At 35.1% G+C, this 23,854-nt stretch overlaps 1 protein-coding gene across 2 annotated transcripts; it reads left to right on the forward strand.

The window, feature by feature from the left end:
- Positions 1–307: 307 nt before the first annotated feature.
- On the forward strand, positions 308–20,971 carry LOC128224027 (dual specificity mitogen-activated protein kinase kinase 7-like). Of its 2 annotated transcripts, none has more exons than XM_052933624.1 (13): positions 308–452; positions 1,903–2,020; positions 4,501–4,567; positions 5,056–5,169; positions 5,709–5,828; positions 6,454–6,561; positions 8,268–8,319; positions 9,876–10,003; positions 10,843–10,923; positions 11,306–11,448; positions 12,276–12,321; positions 15,438–15,558; positions 16,469–20,971. In XM_052933624.1, exons 1-12 carry the CDS (start codon positions 314–316, stop codon positions 15,549–15,551), a joined length of 1,230 nt encoding a protein of 409 aa, XP_052789584.1. In that variant the 5' UTR covers positions 308–313; the 3' UTR covers positions 15,552–15,558; positions 16,469–20,971. The 2 variants fall into 2 exon arrangements, with proteins under 2 accessions (XP_052789584.1, XP_052789585.1); XM_052933625.1 differs by having other exon boundaries at positions 1,921–2,020.
- Positions 20,972–23,854: the final 2,883 nt, after the last annotated feature.

Consider the following 23,854-nt stretch of genomic DNA (forward strand, 5'->3'; position numbering starts at 1 on the left):
TGACTTGTAAAGGGGAAATATGTTTCTTAAAAAATGCACTCTACTTGTTGATTTTAATGATTCCATTATATAAGGTATTAAAATCGATAAAAGATTAACATATAAATTATATTACAATTACATATATATAATCAATCACAACATGATATTGTTTTGAATGCGCTTTTAAAGGGGGACAAATGCTACGTTTGGTTCCGGCTTTTTCTAGTTTCAATATCGGGTACCGGTTTTTATCATAAACATATAAATTCGAACATTCGCCTAATAACATAAGCTAGCTCTACGCATCAGATCATGTGACCAAAATCCCAAAATGTCGACATCTTCGTTCAGCACATCGTTCCAAAACAAAATAAATGAACTGGAAAAGAAGCTTATTGCTGAGAACAAGTCTCGAGAAAGAGATCGCGGGAGACCCAGCATAGAACAGCCTGCTAGGAGACCAAAACCTTGTATGATCAACTGTTTTTATGCCCAAGAATTGATGTCAATGTTGACCAAAATAAAAGTTAAAACTTGAAAGACAAAAAGTATGAAATAAACAAAATTCTTTAAAAAAGGTTGTTTGAATATGAATCTTTATCCGTACCTTGTCTGAAGCTGCAGTCTTAGACTTAGGTGGCTGTTTATTGTTTATGAGTCGAGAGCACTTAGAGTTGTTAGCTACAATAATGAGCGATCAGGGATACTTTTTTTATTATTTTGACATTTCTTATGTATCCCTGTAACGCTACAACTCTCTACCATTTAACAACGGGCGAAATGATATACTATAATAATATGCATTGATGTTGAATAATAATTTCAAAGTTGTTCAATTTTTATCCGACAGTGATCTGAACTGGATTTAATTTGTCATTAGAGTTGTTATTTTCACATTAATATATTATAGGTCACGAATACCGTTATTCATGTACACAACCAGTCAGATTTGTCCCAGATTTACCGATATCGGGATACTCAATAAACAATTGACACTTGTAAGTGTTTTATGATAACTTAACATGTTTTTTGGGCATACTGACATAACTTTATCACGTGTTTAATAGTAGGCAATAATATTTTCGTAGAAATTTGAATTTGTAACGGAGATAATTTCAAAATTGTGGCCGCGAGGATTCTCTGCGCAAGGACCGCTTGCTACTTTTTGCTGGGATGGTGGACGTCACGAGTCTGCCATATTAAAAAAATCGGCAAAAGACTCGTTGACGGCCATTTAGGTGGACTATTAGAGTTGTAAGAAAGTGACACTTAATTGTGAGATGATTATTAATTCATAGCTTACTGTACTAAGCTAAAATTAGTCCATATAAACAGCCACTTTTGAGTATTTGATGATTTTTGATTTGGCGACTCTAGGCGTCCATATCCTACTTGTTGTTTTCCTAGCCAAGAATGACAGATCCCAGCTTCCATGACTGTGAAAGAATAAGTCATTTAAAAAAACAAGTTAAATGGGCCCCATTTCGCCTCCAGTTTAGAAAGCTAGAAAAACATGTTTCAGACTGGCGCTTCATTGACTGACTTGTGACTGTATAAAATTTATAAGTACAGGAAAATTGTTTGTTTTAGTGAGGTATTGATTTTATTACATCAATCAGTAGATACTAGTCTTAATTATTAAAATACATATAAACCTTCCACAACATGAATAAAATTGGTATATTGCTGAAGCATTTTTTTGTCTCATTTTATGCTAAATACCGTTTTAAAATTTTCACATATTGCATTAAATTTGAAAAGCTAAAAAAAAAGTTGACTTTTCTGACTAACTACAGGCAATGTAGTCGACTATATAAATTCAACTATCATATTTCAGGTACCGAGTCTTGCTTCCAGACTACAGGCCATGAATTAAAAAGACTTAATGAACTCAAGTATCATACTTGTATTTCCATTCAGGTGCCTTGTCTGTTCCAGTTGATCTTGGTGGAGGGTCGAGATCAAGTTCTGCGCCATCCTCAGGTAGAAGGCGACCAGGAGGCTTGGACTGCATAATTCCTCACAAGCAGCCAGATGGGTATGGTCTCCCTTTAGTGTTTTTATTAACCAGGTTTTCAACGAAAACCGGGTTATTAGAATGAGGGCGTCAAACATTGGTTTCTGCCCAATAACTTTAGTTAGCATTGACAGATATTGATGAAACTTGGTGTGTAGGTAGCTTGGGATTGCTTTTGAGAGGGGTGGGGCTAAGGTCAAGGTCACTGTTACTAAAAATAGAAAAATGGTTTCTGCCGAATAACTTTAGTCAGCATTGATAGATATTGACGAAACTTGGTGTGTAGGTAGCTTATGTGAATAGCTAGCTTGGGATTGCCATTTAGGGGGGAGGGGCTAAGGTCAAAAATAGAAAAATGGTTTCTGCCCAATAACTTTAGTTAGCATTGACCGATATTGATGAAACTTGGTGTGTAAGTTGCTTATGTGAAGAGCTAGCTTGGGATTGCTTTTGAGTGAGAAGGGGCTACGGTCAAGGTCACTATTACTTAAAATAGAAAAATGGTCAAGGTCACTGTTACTTAAAAAAGAAAAATGGTTTCTGCCCAATAACTTTGGTTAGCATTGAACTTGTTTTCATTGTTTTGGATTTTTTTTAGCCCTTACTCCTACATTTTTCCCAATAAAAATAAATCTCCAATTTCTGTGATAAATATTTTTTTTTCAATTGATATAAAAAATACAGTTCTTTGGAAAAGTGGTGTAATCTGAAAGAAACAAACTTTATCTTGTATCTTTTCTGTCTTCATTTTTAAAGCATTCTTGCTCATTTTTTAAAATCAATTGGAATTCCCAATTTCAATCAAAATGACTCATTTCCCAATCAAAAAGGCCATATCCATAATGGTGAGAAAGACACTGCCTTATATTGATTCCAATACTTTCTACAATATTTTTTTTTAACGTTCAGTCCAAACTGTTGGCTTTGCTTTATTTTCTCCTTGGCTCTGACTGGACCATTTTTACTGTTTGTAAGCATTTTGCTTGGCTCAATATTCGTGTGGCTCAAAATATTTTGGTTGGTCGCTGAGATATCAAGCCAATGGGTTTTGACTGTACATGCAGGTAATAGTTACTTCACTCCCAATCCCAAGTGTTGTAATTCTACAAAAGTCAGGGATGTGATGTGTCCGCGAATTCGTGGAATTCCGCGGATCTTATGGTCCCAGAGACCACCACCCACCCCCCCCCCCCCCATCCGCAAAAACAAAATTAAAAAAAATATTTGAAAAAAAAAATATTTGGTTACTTTCAGTTGTTTAAGTTAATACTTAAGTTTGCTTCAAATTTAAAGTCAGGAGAGCCCTCAAAAGAGCTTCTAAAAAGCCATTTTTCTTCTACAGCAGTGCGCTTTTGATTCCAAGAGCGCCCATAAACCCATGGCTGAAAATGTTTCAGCCCTCCAGCTGCCAGGTCAATCCCATCCCTGAAAGCGCTTTTAGAGTGTTTAACCCTTCCTTGTCATAGTCATTTTCCCCAAAATAGCCTCTGAAATTCGCCATTTTCTAAAAATAAATGAATATATAAATGAATATTTTTTTATTTTATATAATGATAATCACACGATTCATTAAATGATGTTTCTGAGTGATATTGTTACTGCATTATTTAAATTTTACTCCATATTTGTAAAAATGTATTTTCCAAATTGTTTGAAAAAGTAATCACACACCCCCCTCCCCCTAAAAAGGCTAGGGTGTCTCCCCCCTTGCTGGTGAAAAAGCCTAAATGCTTTGTGTAAGTTTATAATTGCAATCATGACAGTAGCGGGTAAAATCAAGTAAAGTACCAAGTTGTCAAGGGCAAAAGCCATATAAAAGCCTTCGTATAAGTAAATGAAGTTGTAATTTATCATTCAATAACTAGCATGTTTATAACTGAATAGGGTTAATATTTATCTACATGATAGTTATTGCATGGTGAAGCTACACCTATGGGTGTTTTATATTATACAGGGCTTCCATTAAGAATTTGAAACAAAGTATGAACTTCCTGTCCATCAATATTGAGAGTTTTTCACTGAAATGTGGAAGTTTAACTCTCCCCGAATACACTTTTTCCAGTATTTTTAAAATAGGATGACAGATCTATGTTAAAAATCAAATAATTTGAAATTATATATCTTGCCGAATTCACAGATTTATATTATAATAATTCATTTTACTTCAAGACTGATTGAAATTGTGAGCATAAAAGTAATATTGAAACCAGGTTTTGATATTTTGAACTTCCAAGCTTTTGACTTTGGAAGTTTTCTTCAAAATTATGGTAGTTTTTGTACTTCCAAGGAATTAAGTTTGAAAGTTTAAACCTATTTCAAGGGAGTAATATACTTCCAAACTTTCTTTAACGGCAGCCCTGTATATATATACACAAAAACAAAGAAAACTCTTTTGTAACATTAATTGTAAGATTAAAATAATACATGCTACTTTGTTCTTTGTTAGAATGCATTTATCGAATGAAAACAACAACAATCCAAATGTTTTATTTTATTTTCAGGGTGGAAATTGAACAAAAGTATCAGGAGATTATGAAACAAACTGGATTACTGAACATCAACGGCCAGGTAAAGTTGAGTTTAGCTTCATCTAGCCATTGTGGATATTTGATAGGCATTTTTGTACAATTTTCACAAATATAAGGGCCCTAGCCCCCATTATAAACAGGTGAAAATCTAAGCATGGCAAGGTGAAGGAGTAGTGAAGTTGTTACTTAAGTACTCAGAATATCTTTGGAGCAAGTGCTTCGGTACTCTATTACTTGGAAAACTTGAATTGGTTTTCAAGATGGATGAGTTCTCTTACATTTAGCGTTCATGTAACATGTGCTTGGGTTGTTGTATTAGCCATTTCAATCTTTAAATAAGTCTCCCTGTCTGTCAGTATGTAATTGGCCCTTTAACAGAAAATGAATGAGAAGGAAAAGAATGATAATGTTTGACAATTTCATTCCTTACCGGTAATTTGTCCTTTTAATTTTAATTATACTCGTTGCTATCCCTAGATAAAACACACACACATTGAAATACGAAACTTGCTTGTTTTCTGTTTACAGAAGGTTCCTACAGAGATAACTGACCTCGAACCATTGGGCGAACTTGGTCATGGTACGTGCGGTCAAGTCGTGCGAATGAGGCATAAACAGTGCTGTGTTATGATGGCAGTTAAAGTAAGACTTTTACTATTAACTAGTGTTGAGAATAAAAAAAGAGCAAAATTTTAGTTTTATTATTGAAGTGCTATTACAGGAACAAATGTGGTCAAAATTGATGTATTTGTTACATATAATATGTTCTACAATCAGACAAAAGTTTTTTGTCAAAATAAGTTATGATTAAGATACTTTGAAATATATATATATACTAAAATCCATTTTTTTTTTGCCCGAGTCTCAAAATCAGACTAAAAAAATTAGTGAATATGGCTCCTGGTTTTTACCGAGGATTCTAGCAAGATTCTATAAGCTATAAGCTTTCACTACAATTGAGCCAAGAAAATAGGTATAAACTAAACTAAGGTTAATACAAGTAATTTATTACATGCTGTCCTGTGGTCTATAGAGATTTATCAGTGAAATAAAATTGATATTTCACTGTTTCAAACAGCTAGCCACTCGTAAAGTATATATCTTTTGGTGCTCACTTGGTGAAATATATCGTGGTCTTACACTGAAGTTAACACTTATTCTCTATCTTACTTTCATTTCAGCAAATGCGACGATCAGGAAACAAAGAGGAAAACAAGAGGATAATCATGGACTTAGATGTAGTTTTGAAGTCACACGATTGCCCGTATATTGTCCAATGTATAGGCACGTTTATAACTCAGGTACGTTGTTTATAATGTGTGCCGTGGTCGAAATTAACACAAGCCCGCAAAAACTGCACTGGTAAAATGTCTTCAGGGCTTGATCAAATTCTGAATTTTATATAGCAGGGCTTGTTTAAAATTTTAGATGCCAAGCAATAGTATAGGAATTCTGGCTTGTTCGTCCAAAAGTCAAATTTCGACAACTGTGTGTGTGCGTGTGTGTTTATTAGTTCATACTTTTTTGTTCACTTGTGATCATAGAAAAACTGTATATTCACTGGTGGCTCCGCAACACATTAAAATATGATTTTCTACGAAACTCGTAAAATAAAATATTATACTTAGTGTTTTAGCTAATGCGGAATGGAAGGGTAGGATAGCCCGCCCTACTAAAATCAACAAATATCCTCTATTACTTAATTTTAATTTATTTTTTTACCAACTGACTATAAAAGGGGTAAGATCAGCGCTTATTTGTGGTTAGGGTCGGGTACCCAAACCAATTGTACATTTTTTAGGCCTAAACAGAGTAAAGATATATATGTGTTGGTAGTTGACTTATGGGGGTTTTCCATTACACAATTTACATTAAACCAAATTTCACATTTCAATTAGTTTTACTTCTATTTATTTTATTTTTCAGAGTGAAGTGTGGATTTGCATGGAGTTAATGTCGACATGCCTAGACAAATTGTTAAAGAAAACAAAGCGGCCCATTCCAGAAAAAATACTGGGAAAAATGGCTGTAGCTGTAAGTAGAACGTTCAGAATAATATATACGGTACTTGAGAGCTATAGATAAGGGTTGCTATTACCGTAGATATGCTTTAAAATGCGCCAATAACGATATAAATTCTAATATCTGTTTGTATTGGTATGAATTGTTTTGGCGTACTGTTAAAATGATCAATTTAATTGAAGATATCCACTTAACGGGTGTATAATTTACAGATAAGGGTCCTTTTTAGCGTAGATACTAGGGATGCAAACGAATGGCAAAATTGATATTCGAATATTCGGTAATTCTTTTGATCGAATATTCGAATATTCGATCACAGGCAAGATTGTCTAAAAACTTCTATATTGCATCGATCATTTGCGTTCCAAATAATGACTTCCGGTATGACATTTGCCGAATAACTTTATTGATGTCGGATTGTATGACGTCGTCTGTAATACGTGTAGTGGCTTTATTGTGCAATTTCAAAATAACTTTGCATATGTTATATAGAATTATACTAGTATGTCATATTGTTTCATTACAAAAACTACGTCGATATATCAAAAGTCAAGGTCATGGCATCTTCACCGTTGCAAACGGTCTGGTTTCCGTCGACTTGTTATTATTTTCTACCCGTCTTTCGTACTACTAGATACGCATTAAAATGCACCAATTACGATATGAAATCTAATATCTGTTCATATAAGAACAAATTCAAAAATCATTGTGTACTGTAATAACAATCAATTTAATCGAAGATTAAAACAATGGAATGAATTGAACTTCTAACCTGAGATTTTTGAGACGATCGCAGTGTTATATAATGCAAAAGGAAGACAGCCATGTCTAGTGATAATAATTGATTATGTTCCACAATGAGGATTATGAGGATAATGTTAAGCGACTATTAGTTAATTGCTAGATTTTTATCCCCCCACCCTCTTTTTCCACTGCCCCTTATATTTAGTTGACTCAAATTAAAATGTTATCAGGCCTCATTTTCTCGAAACATCTTAACATCTTGGACCGTCTCCGTGGCCTAGTGGATAAGCGTCCGCCTACGGAGCGGGAGGTCGTGGGTTCGATCCCTGGCCGCGTCATACCAAAAGACGTTAAAAGTTGGTACAAGTAGCTCCCTTGCCTGGCGCTTGGCATTTAAAGGGTAGTGCTTGGAAAAGTGGTGTACTCAGTACTGGTTTAACCCAGGAAAGTTGTACCCCGTGTATTGGTGCTTTACACCGAGCACGTAAAAGAACCAAGGGGTCTCTTCGAAAAAGAGCTAGGGTCTCGCACCCGGACTTCCTTGTATCCCACCACTGTCTCTTCAGCATGCTGTCCCTTCAGCAGAAACAAAGGACCCTGTTGGAAATAAGTGCTTGCACTTTCACGGGTTATCATTGATCGCAAGGTCTAAAGAAATACATACATACAAGTCACTTATAACAGGATTAACATAAGCTCACTATTTTTGTTTTTCTATAATTTGTGTCATATTGACTTTTTTCTAGACTTTAAATAGTGATTAGCTCTATGATAATCACAAAAAAGCGGTTTTTAATTATGAAAAAAATATTTAAGTATGTGTTTTGGCTTATTGAAATAAGCTACTTAAGCCTGTTAACCTTAAGAAGTTTTGAGAAATTAAAATTAAGCTTGGGGTCAGTATTTTGGCAAATTGAAAGAATAATGCTTCTTTAGTGACTACAACTTTGATTATCAAATTCTTATATTTTCAGATGGTCAGAGCGCTCCACTACCTCAAGGAAAAGCATGGTGTCATTCACAGAGGTATTATTTATAGCATTTTTGCCAAAAGTAATTCCTATTGATAGAGATGATGAAAAGTCTGCAATAATCATGAATCTGTATTCACTAACATTTTAAGTCTGAATTTCAGATATCGGGCTCAGACCACTGAACTATGTTTGAAAATATCTATTATAAAACTAATTATGACGAAAGATGTACCGTATGCCCGATGATAGAACAGATTATTCGTATCATTTTTAGCTCGACTTTTCGAAGAATAAGGAGAGCAATCCTAGTCAACCGAGCGTTGGCGTAACCACTTATGTTAAAGTTTTTGTAAGAGTTTGTGTACCACCTCAATATATAAGTCCATTGACATATGGCTTTGAAACTTTGCACACTTGTTCACCATCATGCCCCCAACCTGTACACAGGAGGAGGTAACTCTATCAAGCATTTTGACAAAATTATGCCCCTTTTTCTACTTAGAATTTTCGTTAAAGTTTGCGTACCACCTCAAATATTTTCAAAGTCCATTGACATCTGGCTTTGAAACTTTGCACACTTGTTCACCATCATGCCCCCAACCTGTACACAGGAGGAGGTAGCTCTATCAAGCATTTTGACAAAATTATGCCCCTTTTTCTACTTAGAATTTTCGTTAAAGTTTGCGTACCACCTCAAATATTTTCAAAGTCCATTGACATATGGCTTTGAAACTTTGCACACTTATTCACCATCATGCCCCCTACCTGTACACAGGAGGAGGTAACTCTATCAAGCATTTTGACAAAATTATGCCCCTTTTTCTACTTAGAATTTACGTTAAAGTTTGCGTACCACCTCAAATATTTTCAAAGTCCATTGACATCTGGCTTTGAAACTTTGCAAGCTTGTTCACCATCATGCCCCCAACCTGTACACAGAAGGAGGAAGTAACTCGATCAAGCATTTTGACAAAATTATGTCCCTTATTCGACTTAGAATTTACGTTAAAGTTTGCGTACCACCTCAAATATTTTCCATTCAATTTATGTAAATATCTCAGCACATCATGTATTGCATTGAAATCAAATCTAACAGTGATCCATGCATGTTTCGCCAAAACTTTTCAATCCATACACCGAAAAAGCTGCGGAATAGTCGAGCGCGCTGTCTCTGTGACAGCTCTTGGTTACCTTCTTTGCTCCTGCAATAGCATTTTTACAACAAAATTAAAGTATTGTTTTGGCCTAAAAAAATATATTTGGTTCAGGTTACCCGACCCTACATACGAAATAGGCACAGACCCTTCCAATTTTCATAGATTTTTATATTTTATATGTGTTTTATATGATGTTTAAATTTCATTTAATTTCCGCAGTAATGCATTACTGTAAATGTCCGTGAATAGGACACTCCCATAGATAAGACGCAAACAAAAATGAACATCCAATTCTTCTTTTTTGCCTGCGTCTTATCTGTGGGAGCATCCTATGCACGGTCATTTACAGAAATGCATAAAAAAATGGGATTAACTAATATTGTTCCCCTTTAAGTGAGATGATACATGGAAGTTGCTTTCAATTACCAAATGCGATTTTTTATATCTTCAGATGTGAAGCCATCGAACATTCTGTTGGATGCCAAGGGCACAGTGAAATTGTGTGATTTTGGCATCAGCGGTCGTCTTGTAGACTCGAAAGCAAAGACAAGAAGTGCAGGATGTGCAGCATATATGGCGGTAAGGCAAACAAGTCCTGGCCCCAATTTCTCGAAACTTCTTAAGTCTCTTATAACTGGATTTAGCTAAGCTCACTATTTTTGTCTTTCAATAATTTGTGTAATATTTACTTCTTTAAGAGTTTTTATGCTTTATATGGAAAATATCATTATGATAATCACAATAAACCACTTTTCATTAATCAAATTCTTATTTTAGAATGTTCTTTGCCTTATTGAAATAAGCTACTTAAGCCTGTTAAGCTTAAGAAGTTTCGAGAAATTGAGGCCAGTATCTTATTTATAAGCTTAAAAGAGAAAAAGTGCAGGGGGGCTTATAATAATGCCTTTTTCATAAAGCTTCTTAGGGAAATTTTCAACTTACTGAGATGTTTCGATTTTTTAACATTGAATATATTTTATTTCCTCCATTCGCTGTCAGATTTATTCATATGCCTTTATCACTAGGATCTTATTCTTACTTACCTTTGGTATAAAAACATTCTTATTTTTCTACAAATTCAACTAAGGAAAAAAGTATTTTTTAACCATTAAGTTAAAAAGTTAAATCAGAATTAGGAATACTGCTTCAGGAATGTCATTTGTTGTAATAGTATTTCTCACAGGAAAATGAGTTAGGGCCGACCCTGATGGCCCCCACTCTCCATCCTCCTTGAGAAATTTTATTTAATGGATAAAGGCCGAGTATGGGAGCCGGGCAGGTTACGCCCCCTCTATAATATGTCATCATTTTGCCTTCCTAGGGTGGGTTGTGTGTTAAAATGAATTCGTCCTTAACCAATTTTCGAAATCATGGTGTTTTAAAGAAGTTTACTAACTTTGTAACTCTTTTTTATTTAGCCTGAGCGGATAGACCCGCCAGATCCAACACGGCCAGACTACGATATCAGGGCAGACGTCTGGAGTCTCGGAATATCTCTGGTATGTTTTTTTCCCATTGAATAAACATGTGCAGTGTTCTCAATAAGAACCGGCTGCCGCCCAAAATGGACAGTTCAAATGACAATAGGGCCGGTTCAAATTTGGAAAACTAAACAAATTTTAAATAGAATAAGTAGTAGCTGGTCGGTTACTTTACTATTTGAGACGGTTCAATTGAAACTTATTGAGAACCCTGATGTGAAATTCTGATGCATGCAGGCCTTTTTTTCTGGACATCCCTCAGTGATTTTTTGGGAAGTATTTTCACCGCTTTTTGCTTCCAAATTGGGAAATTTTCTGCCTTTGGGAAAATACCAACTAGTGTTAAAATATGAGCTGTGTTTTTAAATCCACAAGTTAAGCTGTGTATTTTACTCCACAGGTTGAGCTCGCTACTGGAGAATTCCCGTATAAGAACTGCAAGACAGACTTTGAGGTGTTAACAAAAGTTCTTCAGGAAGAGCCGCCCTTGTTGCCGGCAGATCAAAACTTTTCTACGGAATTTTGCTCATTTGTTAAAGACTGGTAGGCTGATTATTTGTTGTTGTTGATACTTTTGTCACCAGGTTTTCACACAGTGGGTATTAGAATTTCATACATCGTTGTTTGGGTGGGCGGGTGATTTTAAACATCAAATTCAGCTTTGAAACTGGAAAAATTTAATTACTGTAGACATATTGTGATGTTACATGGTTCATATGAAGAGTTTATGGAGACCTTTCATCAGATTGTATTTCGGGTCACTATTGTCAAGGTCAATTTCACTGTTACTAAAAATAGAAAACAGTTTAAATTGTTTATCTTTAGTTACTGTTCATTTATTATTAAGTACTATACCTTGTAAATGTTCTTAAAATAGAAATATGACCTATCTCTGTATTCAATGAATCAGATAAGTTATAAGTCTCACAACTGCGATTGGTAACCCCAAGGAGCAAGGTCACAGTTACTTAAAATAGCTAACAGTTTGGTACTGAATAACTTATGTTAGGTTAACATATTGTGACCAAACTTGGTTAGAAAGAAGAGTTTATGGAGGACTTCCATGGGATTGCATATGGGGCCCTAGCCTCAAGGTCATTGTTACTAAAAATAGAGGGAAAAAACAGTTGAAACTGAAACTGAAACAGTAAATTCAGAAGTTCTTCAGTCACACATTGAAAACATGGTTTTGTGGCATATTGGCATTTCATGCTGTTTATTTTAATCTTTTGGCTTAAGAAACAAAAAATTGTGGGAAAAAGTTACCCTCCTAGATTTGCCTAAAATAAAATGTACATTTAGGTCTTAAAGAGTTAAAAATGTGTAAGTAATAAACATTTATTAATAAAAATGATTTACTTCCATTTCAGCCTCACAAAAGATTACAAACGACGACCTAAATACAGAAAATTACTGGTAAGCTTGGATGTGAATTGTCTGCGGATTCGCTGATTTCGGTTGATCTAATGGCTTCAGGGACTAAAAAATAAGTATTAAATGATAAGGGTGTCTAAAGCGCTAGTTTTAAACCTACAAGTACATTTGTCAGTCTATGAAAGAATCCCTAATAAAACGTGTACATTTGTCAATCTATGAGTTAGTTTCTTTAAAACTTACTTGTGCATTCGACGAAGTATGAGAAATCCTTTACAAACATACTTTACATTTGTAAATATCAGGGCTCTCGCGAGGGGGCGACTTGGGCGAAGTGGTCGACTAAAATTCCCAGACTTCGCCCATTTGTATCATCAAAGCGACATTGACTTTGCCGAAAATTTAGCACATTGTAAATCTGTCAATCAGCGAGTATTTGGCCACTGTCCCATTAGTCAAAACATCGCAATTAGCCATCCATGAAGTTTGGTAATCTCCTAATCCGATATTTGGGCCGTGTCATCCAATTACCAAAACATCGCCTGTAGGCGGAGCTATTGAAAGTTAATCAATCAGAATGTACATTGAGAAGACCCTGATCAAATGATATACGTTTGTTAAAATGAGATAGAAAAGGCGACATAATTATGAAAAATTGTGTCAAGCATAAATGAAGTTAGCATAAATGAAGTTAAAAAGTAACTGATATATGTATTGAACAAACAATGCAAGACATTTTAAACATTGTTGCTTTTGAAGCAGACGGTCATAGCCATCTCGGGCCATCTGCAAGGTGGCGCTATGAAAATAAATAACGTGTTGTTTCACCACATATTTGATTGGTTTAAGTGAAATGTTCATGATAAAAAAAAATTGTAAACACAATAAATATTATTATTTTTGCTTTATGTAGAGTTTAAATACTTTATACAGTATTTTTCTCCTGTTTACGATGTCAAAAAAATCGGCAAGATCGCCATTTTGTAAGAACAATTTTCCGAGTTAATTTTTCAACCTCCCATTATGCAACCTCCCATTATGTATTGGTAAAGTTTTCATCAAGGACAGTGATTTTAATGTCATTTGGTTCTTAAATGTCAGCATATTTAAAATTATTTAGCCAGAGATAAGTAAATAACAGCATAGCTGAATGTGACATTCGTACCCTAGCCCGAACGTACCAAAATAAGATTTGTCCCCCTACTATATTGACAGTTAATTTATTAGTCATTTTGATTGTTTCAAATCCTTAGCTGTCTTGGTTTTTGTTTCATTTTAGATGCTATTTGGAGATAAACTATGTGACATTGACAAATACACTAAGTCTTTTGCTGAGCCAAAATGATATATTATTTTATGAACATTTTATATAGTTATAGTTATCAATTTGAATGTGAATATAAACTGAGGTGTGTGGTATGGCATAGTTTTTGTATCAGGTGTACGAAAAGTATCACTTCTCCCTAAAGTCTCCCCACTTCCCCTAAATTGACTGAATGGAGAAGTCCCTTCTCCCAAAATTTTCAGCCTAGTGAGAGCCCTGAATCTATGATAGAATCCTTTTTAATCCTACATGTACATTTGTCAATCTATGTGAGAGTCCCTTTTAAATCTACATGTGCATTTGTCAGAGAGTCCCTTTCAAACCTACCTGTACATTTGTCAGTGTATTGGAGAATCCATTTTAAACCTACCTGTACATTTGTCAGTGTATTGGAGAATCCATTTTAAACCTACCTGTACATTTGTCAGTGTATTGGAGAATCCATTTTAAACCTACTGTACATTTGTCAGTGTATTGGAGAATCCATTTTAAACCTACCTGTACATTTGTCAGTGTATTGGAGAATCCATTTTAAACCTACCTGTACATTTGTCAGTGTATTGGAGAATCCATTTTAAACCTACCTGTACATTTGTCAGTGTATTGGAGAATCCATTTTAAACCTACCTGTACATTTGTCAGTGTATTGGAAATCCATTTTAAACCTACCTGTACATTTGTCAGTGTATTGGAGAATCCATTTTAAACCTACCTGGACATTCGTCAGTGTATTGGAGAATCCATTTTAAACCGTCAGTGTATTGGAGAATCCATTTTAAACCTACCTGTACATTCGTCAGTGTATTGGAGAATCCATTTTAAACCTACCTGTACATTCGTCAGTGTATTGGAGAATCCATTTTAAACCTACCTGTACATTCGTCAGTGTATTGGAAAATCCATTTTAAACCTACCTGTACATTCGTCAGTGTATTGGAGAATCCATTTTAAACCTACCTGTACATTCGTCAGTGTATTGGAGAATCCATTTTAAACCTACCTGTACATTGTCAGTGTATTGGAGAATCCATTTTAAACCTACCTGTACATTTGTCAGTGTATTGGAGAATCCATTTTAAACCTACCTGTACATTTGTCAGTGTATTGGAAATCCATTTGAAACCTACCTGGACATTTGTCAGTGTATTGGAAAATCCATTTGAAACCTACCTGGACATTTGTCAGTGTATTGGAAAATCCATTTGAAACCTACCTGGACATTTGTCAGTGTATTGGAAAATCCATTTGAATCCTACCTGCACATTTGTCAGTGTATTGGAAAATCCATTTTAAATCTACCTGGACATTCCTCAGTGTATTGGAAAATCCATTTTAAACCTACCTGTACATTCGTCAGTGTATTGGAGAATCCATTTTAAACCTACCTGTACATTCGTCAGTGTATTGGAGAATCCATTTTAAACCTACCTGTACATTCGTCAGTGTATTGGAGAATCCATTTTAAACCTACCTGGACATTCGTCAGTGTATTGGAAAATCCATTTTAAACCTACCTGGACATTCGTCAGTGTATTGGAAAATCCATTTTAAACCTACCTGGACATTCGTCAGTGTATTGGAAAATCCATTTTAAACCTACCTGTACATTTGTCAGTGTATTGGAAAATCCATTTTAAACCTACCTGTACATTTGTCAGTGTATTGGAAAATCCATTTTAAACCTACCTGTACATTTGTCAGTGTATTGGAGAATCCATTTTAAACCTACCTGTACATTTGTCAGAGTATTTGAGAATGCATTTTAAACTTACCTGTACATTCATCAATCTATGTGAGATTCCCTTTTAAACCTACCTGTACATTTGTGTTTCAGGAACACCCATTTATCAAGCTCTATGAGACGTTGGAAGTGGATATTGGGACCTGGTTCCAGGATGTCTCCGTTCATATCGAACCCCATCCTCGGGACCCCCACCTCGGAGAATGAACATGTGGTTGGTGTATTTGTACATTTTACATATGGCTGTTAAAGAGAAGTAGATAAACTTTAAGGAAAAATAAAGGAATCTTTTTGCAGGATCTGGTTTGTAGCTCAATAATATGTCAACGAAAAAAGTTTCGTACTATTTACACTTTTCATTGGTCTGTGTTTTTCCTCTTTTTATTTTGTCTGTTTTTCTTCCCCTTATTTTTCTTTGTTATTCGCCACAGAAGTACTATTCATAGGTATAAGCTACTTTTAGCCAGGCAGTCATCAATTGCTTTCTGTTAGTTCCAGTTTTAATAGCTTAATACAGCAGGAAGCGCAAGCCACATCAGGACAATTATGTCCAAAACTTGATTTTAAATCTACTTCAATTTTGAGATAATGCTAGAAATTTAATCCCCTCTGCAAGATTTCATGTGCTTGTTTAAAAAAAAAATGCTATGGACCGCTACTCTTAGACTAGAGTTTTAGCAAGAGTTATGGAAGTGTGCTTCACCCTGCACTATTTTGGTTGCACCCTTTAGCCTTCATTGAAACCGGCATTGGCACCCTTCAGAATTGATATTATTGCATTGTTAGATAATCAACTATTTTTTATGATTTCATGACAACTTGAAATGGCAAAATAACTATAAATACTTATAAGCCTAAGATTTGTTCAATTAAACAAATGTTAAAAAGGTAATGAAAGCCAGACACAATGTGCCGATTTCTCCCTTGGCACCTTGTTCCTTTTCTGCAGCATCCTGCCCTTTTTAAAACCTGGTTTACACCTTAATAAGCCCAAAAAAACAACATTTGAGATTGATGTTTAAAGAACATGTTTAAAATGTGTTTTTACCATCTTTACATAGAAAAAAACATTTAAGATTATTATTTAATGTACATGTACCTTATTTACATATCATTTATTTCAGATTGTGAACAGTGAGGTTTAAATCTCATCCAATTGGTGCAGATGTCAACTTGTAAACCTCATCAACATTGGCTTTTCTGCCCTGTGATCTATGTTACAAGCATTCTGATTGGTCTGATTTGATAGAATCTCAGACATGAGATTTGATTGGAGAGTTTGAATTGTATGCATAATTAAATTGACCAATCATGGTAACTTGGATGTTTCTTATCTGCAGGTTTAGATAAGATGAAAATTATTCATATATAAGATCATGAAAACTGTACGAAAGACTGTGTCATTTTATTGAAACGCTTTCATTTCAAACTTGTCAGTTTCATAAGTCAAGATATATTTTCAAACTTGTCAGTTTTATAAGTTGAGATATTTTCAAACATATTTTCAAACTTTTCAGTTTTATTTGTCAAGATATTTTCAAACTTATTTTCAAACTTGATAGTTTTATAACTCATGATATTTTCAAACTTGTCAGGGTTATAAGTCAAGGTATTGTCAGTAGTAGTGGTGTCATTATCGTCATGCAAACAAGATTGAGGCTTTTGAAACAGTCATATGAAACTTGGTGCACATGTGCCAGGAAACAATCCTTAGATGTGTAGCGAAGCTCATAACTCTTGTTGTAGAAGTTGTCCAGTTATTCCCCTTGTTTGCGCGGGGACAAATATCAAAGAAGCGTTGCTGTTTGCTCAGCGTTGATCTTGTCTGTGAATTATTGGAAAGCATTATTATACTGATATTTTTTGAAGTATGTTAAGTTGTCCCTTAGTGACTATTGGCATTATTTGTCTCGATTCTAAGTTTCCAGTTAAAGCTGCACTCTCACACATTGTCAGTTTTGACATTATTTTTTTTCAGTCTCAGAATCAGCTGATATTAATTTCAATGCCTTTAATTCAGTAATTTAAGATAACTTACAATAGAACAAATCTCAATTGTTTGTGAAGCTGCCGATAATTTCATTTTCTTAAAGCGTTTGTAACATTATTAGCCATAACATATCAATTTTTGAACATAAATATGAAAAACTGCGATCTCATCTTTAGTCAGCAGTCTTATATCAATGGTTGTCAGACATTTACACACAAAAATTGGTTCATTCCAAGACAAAATTTTTAATAGTCGTCAAAATGGTCAATCTGTGAGAGTGCAGTTTTAAAGCTGCACTCCCACAGTTTGAATGATTTGACAACTTTTTTTTAATATTTGTCTAGGAACAAGCCATTTTATTTGAAAATATGTGGAAACCAGTGAGTCAGCAGTCTTATATCAATGGCTGTCAGACACTAAAGCAAAAATTGGTTCATTCCAAGAATAGAAATAAAAATGTCAATATGGTCAATCTGTGAGAGTGCAGCTTTAAGGAAAGGTATTCAATGAACAAACGAGCTTTTTATATTATTAAGTCATTGGCAATGATGTTGAATCTTGATACTTGGTGACCCTTTGCAATTTTGTTATCATTTGGTATCATTTAAATGACTCTGCCGCCATTTTGCCAATTTTCCAAGAAGCGCTAAGCACGTTTCATGGATTCGCAAAATAGCAGCCGAGTGTTCAAACTGCATGAGCACACGAAGCATTTTAATATTTTTTTTAAGATGCACTCTTATTATTGTTTAATTTACTGAAAAGAATGAATAGATATCGGAAACAGTGGTTCTAAGGATGGAGTACATGTTTATTTTGAAGGAATGGTACAGAAAACATGGTATTTCTAACGTACAAGACGAAAATTGTTAACTGTAAATCTTTTAGGACCCACCAGTCATTTAATATCTGTGTGTTTTCAGCTATTAAGTACACGGTTACAATTTTGTTATCAGAAATTAATATTTTCCATAAATGCATTATTTAGTAAGTAGCTAAAGGTTTATCACTAAAAGTAAGGTTTGTTACACATGACTGTGTTTGTATTGTTTTTAAATATGAGTGTAATACTAAGAAAAACAAAGGTTCACCTGGCATCGAAAATTTCGCATTATTGTACATCTGGTACTCTAAGCACAATTTTGAGTTCTGAGTTACCGTATGCTATTTATTATCAATGTTCAGTTTATGTGATAAATGTTGTTTCAAACTGTAATTATAGATGGGGTTTTTACTGTTTGCAAATGAAATTAGCAAGGTGTACTAGTACGGCCAATCAGCTTTCAGAAGCCTGATCAAAATGCTGTTTTAATGCAATAAAGAAACTGTCAGTTTGCACTGTGCTATAAGCAATTTCATTCAGTAAGGTTTTCAGCACTTTAAAAAAAGAATAATTTAAGGCCTCAAACTAATTGGCCGGTGGTGTGAAACCAATGCAAAGTTGCTCTGCCGTTGTAAAAGCCCGCCCCTTGGTATTAAATTCAGGGATGTGTCTGCAGATTTCTGCGGGAGCAATGGTTTCAGGGGCCAAAAAAGTTAACTGGATGCTTTTGGTTGCTACTTTATTTCTTGTAAGTATTGCTACAAGTTTGAAGTCAGGAAAGCCCTCATAAGGGCTTTTCAAAAGCCATTTTTGCTTTTCCGGCAGGGTGCCTCACCCCCTTTGACCCCCATTTGGGGCATAAAAGGCTACATAAACCCATCCCTGCTATTATGGTTTCAGTCCTTCAGCAGCAAGGTCTTTAGCTAGGTCACTGAATGAAGTTACACGTTGATTACCTGAAAGAATCGCAATAGCTGATGGTGGCAGTCGGCTTTCTTATATGTTCGAAGTCAATATGTTATAGGCTATTGATATTGCCTTTGATTCTAAATTGACTTGGTGTATTTGGGCGAAGCTAAAGCCACAATCATTCAATGCTCCAAAAACAAATGCTAATTTCATTTGCAAACAGTAGTATAAATATTTTATTTACCATTGTGCTTAGTTAAAAGTATCGTTTGTGTTCTTGTGTAAATAAATACTATTTTGGGAAGAAAAAAACATGATTACTTCTCTTTTGTTTCAGTTTTTTTGAAAACATAAGGTTTGCATATTTTATTGTTGTTTTATCAACATTAAGCATTATTTAATAAGGCATAATAATTTTATTTTTTTAAATATAGTTTACTGAATGTCCTTAATTTTTCCAACATCACTGGACTAATTTATTCTGGCTGTAAAATTATTCTCTTTTTGGGTATACCATGGTCAAATATTCAGTGCTTCAGCTAGGCCTTAATAGCCCTTTCTTGGCACACTGCTGCCTTTTTACTCCACCCTGCTATGCCCTTTTGTTTGACAGAGTCAATTTTCAGAAATAAGCATAAAAAAATAAATATACATAATTTTGATACTAAGTAAGGATAACAGCTAAGGAATAACAAAATATTTAATAATTAAACATTGGTCCTTGCAAGGCTTATTCACATATTCAGTGCGCATCAAAAGTGCCCTTTTTGGCCTAGCACCCTGCCCTTTCCAAATTCTGGCTGGAGCCCTTAATATAAGCACAATCCCTGCACTGGTAAAATGCTTACCAGGCTTGCTCAAATTCTGGATTTCATATAGCGGGCTTGTTGAATATTTTATATGGCAAGCAAATATGTTAGAATTAAGTCTTGTTCATGCAAAAGTCAAATTTTTATGACTGTTATATCTATTTGGGTCTTATTTTTGGTCCTGGCATGAAGTATAGATGTACTTTTTTTAAAGACCGCTCTCATTATCTGAAGGTTTATTAAAAGATGAAGTCCATACACTTATATGGGAAGTAAATAGTTATTATCAGAGATTAATTTGAACCTGTATTCACTATGTCTGTTTCTTGAAGTAAAAAGCCCAGGTATATTCATAACCTTTGTGTTTGAGTTCGCTTAGTGGTTTATTACCTTGACGAAGGTGAAAATATTCAAAGAATACGTTATAAGGGATATTAATTATATACAATACCTCACACCTCTCTATTTTTGTAACGTAATTCCCCTGAACGGCGCACAATTATGAATATAGTTTGATGTAAAAAAAAACACCTTTTTTTTTTAATTTTAATGCTTCATCTGAATATGTTTTAACTCATTTTACTTTAATGATAAAAACAAAAACAATATGATTTAATTACAGATAAAAAGTTATTAGCCTTTAGAAGTGAGGTTTTTTTAAATGAATACCATAGCTGCAAGGGACTGGCCACAAATTACTTAGAGCTATTCCATTTAGACATAAACCCCTGACGAAAGGCACTTTTAAATTATGCCCCCCCCCCCACAGAAGCAAATTTACCCGTTTGGCGTCCAAATTGGAAAAAAGACACCCACCCATATACTATTTAATAATGGCCTTCCACCTGTGGATTATGTTTTATTGGAATAGCCCTTAGTTAAAATAGCGCACAAACATTGCTAATACTTTTTTATGGAATGAAATACAAGACAGATGCGTGTAAGTGTCTACATAACGTGTTCTTGTTTAACATTCATTTACTTAGCCATTTTATGAATTGTCGAGTCATCCTTACATTTGGTCTTGAATATTGACTGTGTTGTTTCATATAAAAATGTTATTGAATTGATGAAAAATAAAATGTTGAATATTGGAGCCTCCTTCTGTTGTTTCATTTAAAATGATTACAAGTATATTACACATGTTTACACCTCAACTACCATTCCAGAGGAACCTTGAGGTGAAAAAGATCAGAAGATGACCCCTACTGTTTTTAAGATTAGTAGGTCAAAGGTCAAGGCCGCAGTAACCTTTAGGTGAAAAAAAAGGCTTCCACACAAACACCAAAGAAAGCATGGGCCTAGGAGCTTCATACTTGGAATGATAAGTGACCCCTAATCATTTTAAGGGCATTAGGTCAAGGTCACAGTGACCTTCAGGTAAAAAACAATTTGTTGGTCACCAGTCTGTATAAACTTTGTTTCCACTCAATAACCTGACAAGGCTTAGACCAAGGAACTTCACACTAGGAATGCAGGTTGGTCATGATCAGAAGATTACCCCTATTGTTTTTGAGATCAGTAGATCAAAGGTCAAGGTCGCGGTAACCTTAAGGTGAAAAAAGGTTTTCATTCAATAACTGAAGATCCTTTGGGTCCAGGAACGTCATACTTTGTGCGCGAGTGTGTCATGACCTACTAGATGACCCATTGTAATCAAATTATTGTGGCAATTACTATACCTTATTGCTCTCCAAGAGTAAGAGTAAAGAAAACAAGAGGCCCACAAGGGCCTGTGTTCTATAGGCAATGGCATTCAAAGGGAAGAAAACAGTGAATCATGTTTCACAAAGGGGAAGAACAATAAAAACTACAATAATACACAACTCCCTGTACAAAGTTGTTTCCCTTAGAAAATACCACTTCTAGGCAGCATTTTGAGCAAAAGGAAAGAACTTACTACAATAATATACAAAGTTGTCTCCCTTAGAAACTAGAGATTGCTTTTTTGAAAAAGTGCTTGTCTCCCCTATTGTGTGCTCGTATCTGAGAACAAATAAATGATGGACATGAAATTTGTAATTTTGGACAGAGACGAACCAACAGTGAAGTTTGGTTTATTCACCCGTATTAAATAGTGAATATCTACTGCGACCTTGACCTGCTGATCTCAGAATCAATAGGGGTCATCTACTTGTCATGACCAACTAGCATAGTATAAAGTTCCTGGGTGCAAGCGTTCTTTATTTATTGAACGGAAACAAAGTGTGACATACAGACTGACTGACTGACTGACTGACTGACCGACGGACTGATCACGAAATCAATAGGGGTCATCTACCTCTACCAAGTCATGACCAACTTGCATACCAAGTATGAAGGGTGCAAGCGTTCTTAAGTTACTGAGGAGTAACCGTTTCTTCACCTCAAGGTCACGGCAACCTTCACCTTTGACCTAGTGATCTCAAAATCAATAGGGTTCATTTACTAGTCATGACCAACTAGCATACCAAGTATGAAGTTCCTGGACCCTAAGGATCTTTAGTTATTGAGCGGAAACCATTTCTTCACCTCAAGGTCACTGTGACCTTGACCTTTGACCTACTGATATCAAAATCAATAGGGTTTATCTACTAGAATACCAAGTATGAAGTTCCTGGGTGCAAGCGTTCTTTAGTTATTGAGCGGAAACCGTTTCTTAACCTCAAAGTTACAGTGACCTTGACCTTTGACCTACTGATCTCAAAATCAATAGGAGTCATCAACTTGTCATGAACAACTAGCATACCAAGTATTAAGTTCCTGGGTACAAGCGCTCTTAAGTTATTGAACCAAACAATTTTTAAGCTTAAGGTCACCGCCAACATATCGTTTTTTACCTGAAGGTAACCTTGACCTTTGACCTTTTGATCTCAAAATCAAAAGGGGTCATCTACTAGTCATGAACAAGTAGCATACCAAGAATTAAGTTCCTGGGTACAAGCGCTCTTAAGTTATTGAGCCGAAACAATTTTTAAGCTAAAGGTCACCGCCAACATATCGTTTTTTACCTGAAGGTAACCTTGACCTTTGACCTTTTGATCTCAAAATCAAAAGGGGTCATCTACTAGTCATGAACAAGTAGCAACCAATAATTAAGTTCCTGGGTACAAGCGTTCTTTAGTTATTGAGCAGAAACCATTTTTAAGCTTAAGGTCACCGCCAACATATCATTTTTACCTGAAGGTAGCCTTGACCTTTGGATCTCAAAATCAATAGGGGTCATCTTCTAGTCATGACCAACTAGCATACCAAGTATGAAGTTCCTGGACCCAAAGGATCTATAGTTATTGAGCGGAAACTGTTTCTTCACCTTAAGGTCACAGCGACTTTGACCTTGTGATCTCAATATCAATAGGGGTCATCTACTAGTCATGACCAACTAGCATACCAAGTATGAAGTTCCTGGGTCGAAGTGTTCTATAGTTATTGAGCGGAAAGGAGTGTGATGTACGGACGAACTGACGGACAGACAGACAGGGCAAAAACAATATGTCTTCCCCATTCATTGGGGGAGACATAAATACTTCTGCTATGCAGCATTTAGAGCAAATGGCAAGAACTACTACAATAATATACAACTCTGTACAAAGTTGTCTTCCTTTGAAAGTTATTTTGCATTTCAAGGGTCATAATTTCAGTGATGCATTGGTGGATCTGGCTGGTTTAAATTTTTTTTTGAGCTTTCATAGATATCTAACTAATAAGTTAGTTTGATTAAGATACAATCAAAACTAAAGACAGTATCACGTTCATAAGCATAATTAATGCTTACAGACACATGGATGACAGACACCGGGTCATTGCACAAGCTCTTCTGGCCTTTGGCAAGTAGAGATTTAAAACTACATACATGTAGATTCAATTATAAAACAAGTCATATCTAAGATTTCTTTAAACATTAAAGAATTAAAAAATATTTTCAGCCTGATTCTCAAACCCAAAATGATAGTGAATATGGCCACCCCAGGGTAGACAAAATAAAGGCTACACAAGTATG

The sequence above is a fragment of the Mya arenaria genome, chromosome 17 (assembly GCF_026914265.1).
Source record: "Mya arenaria isolate MELC-2E11 chromosome 17, ASM2691426v1".
NCBI lineage: Eukaryota > Metazoa > Mollusca > Bivalvia > Myida > Myidae > Mya > Mya arenaria.

Bases quoted from the DNA above. Each gene is read 5' to 3' on its own strand.
- LOC128224027 (XM_052933624.1), top strand. From the start codon at position 314: ATGTCGACATCTTCGTTCAGCACATCGTTCCAAAACAAAATAAATGAA. The intron at 4,568-5,055 runs GTAAAGTTGAGT...TTCTGTTTACAG, and splicing joins TACTGAACATCAACGGCCAG to AAGGTTCCTACAGAGATAAC. The intron at 6,562-8,267 runs GTAAGTAGAACG...TTATATTTTCAG, and splicing joins TGGGAAAAATGGCTGTAGCT to ATGGTCAGAGCGCTCCACTA.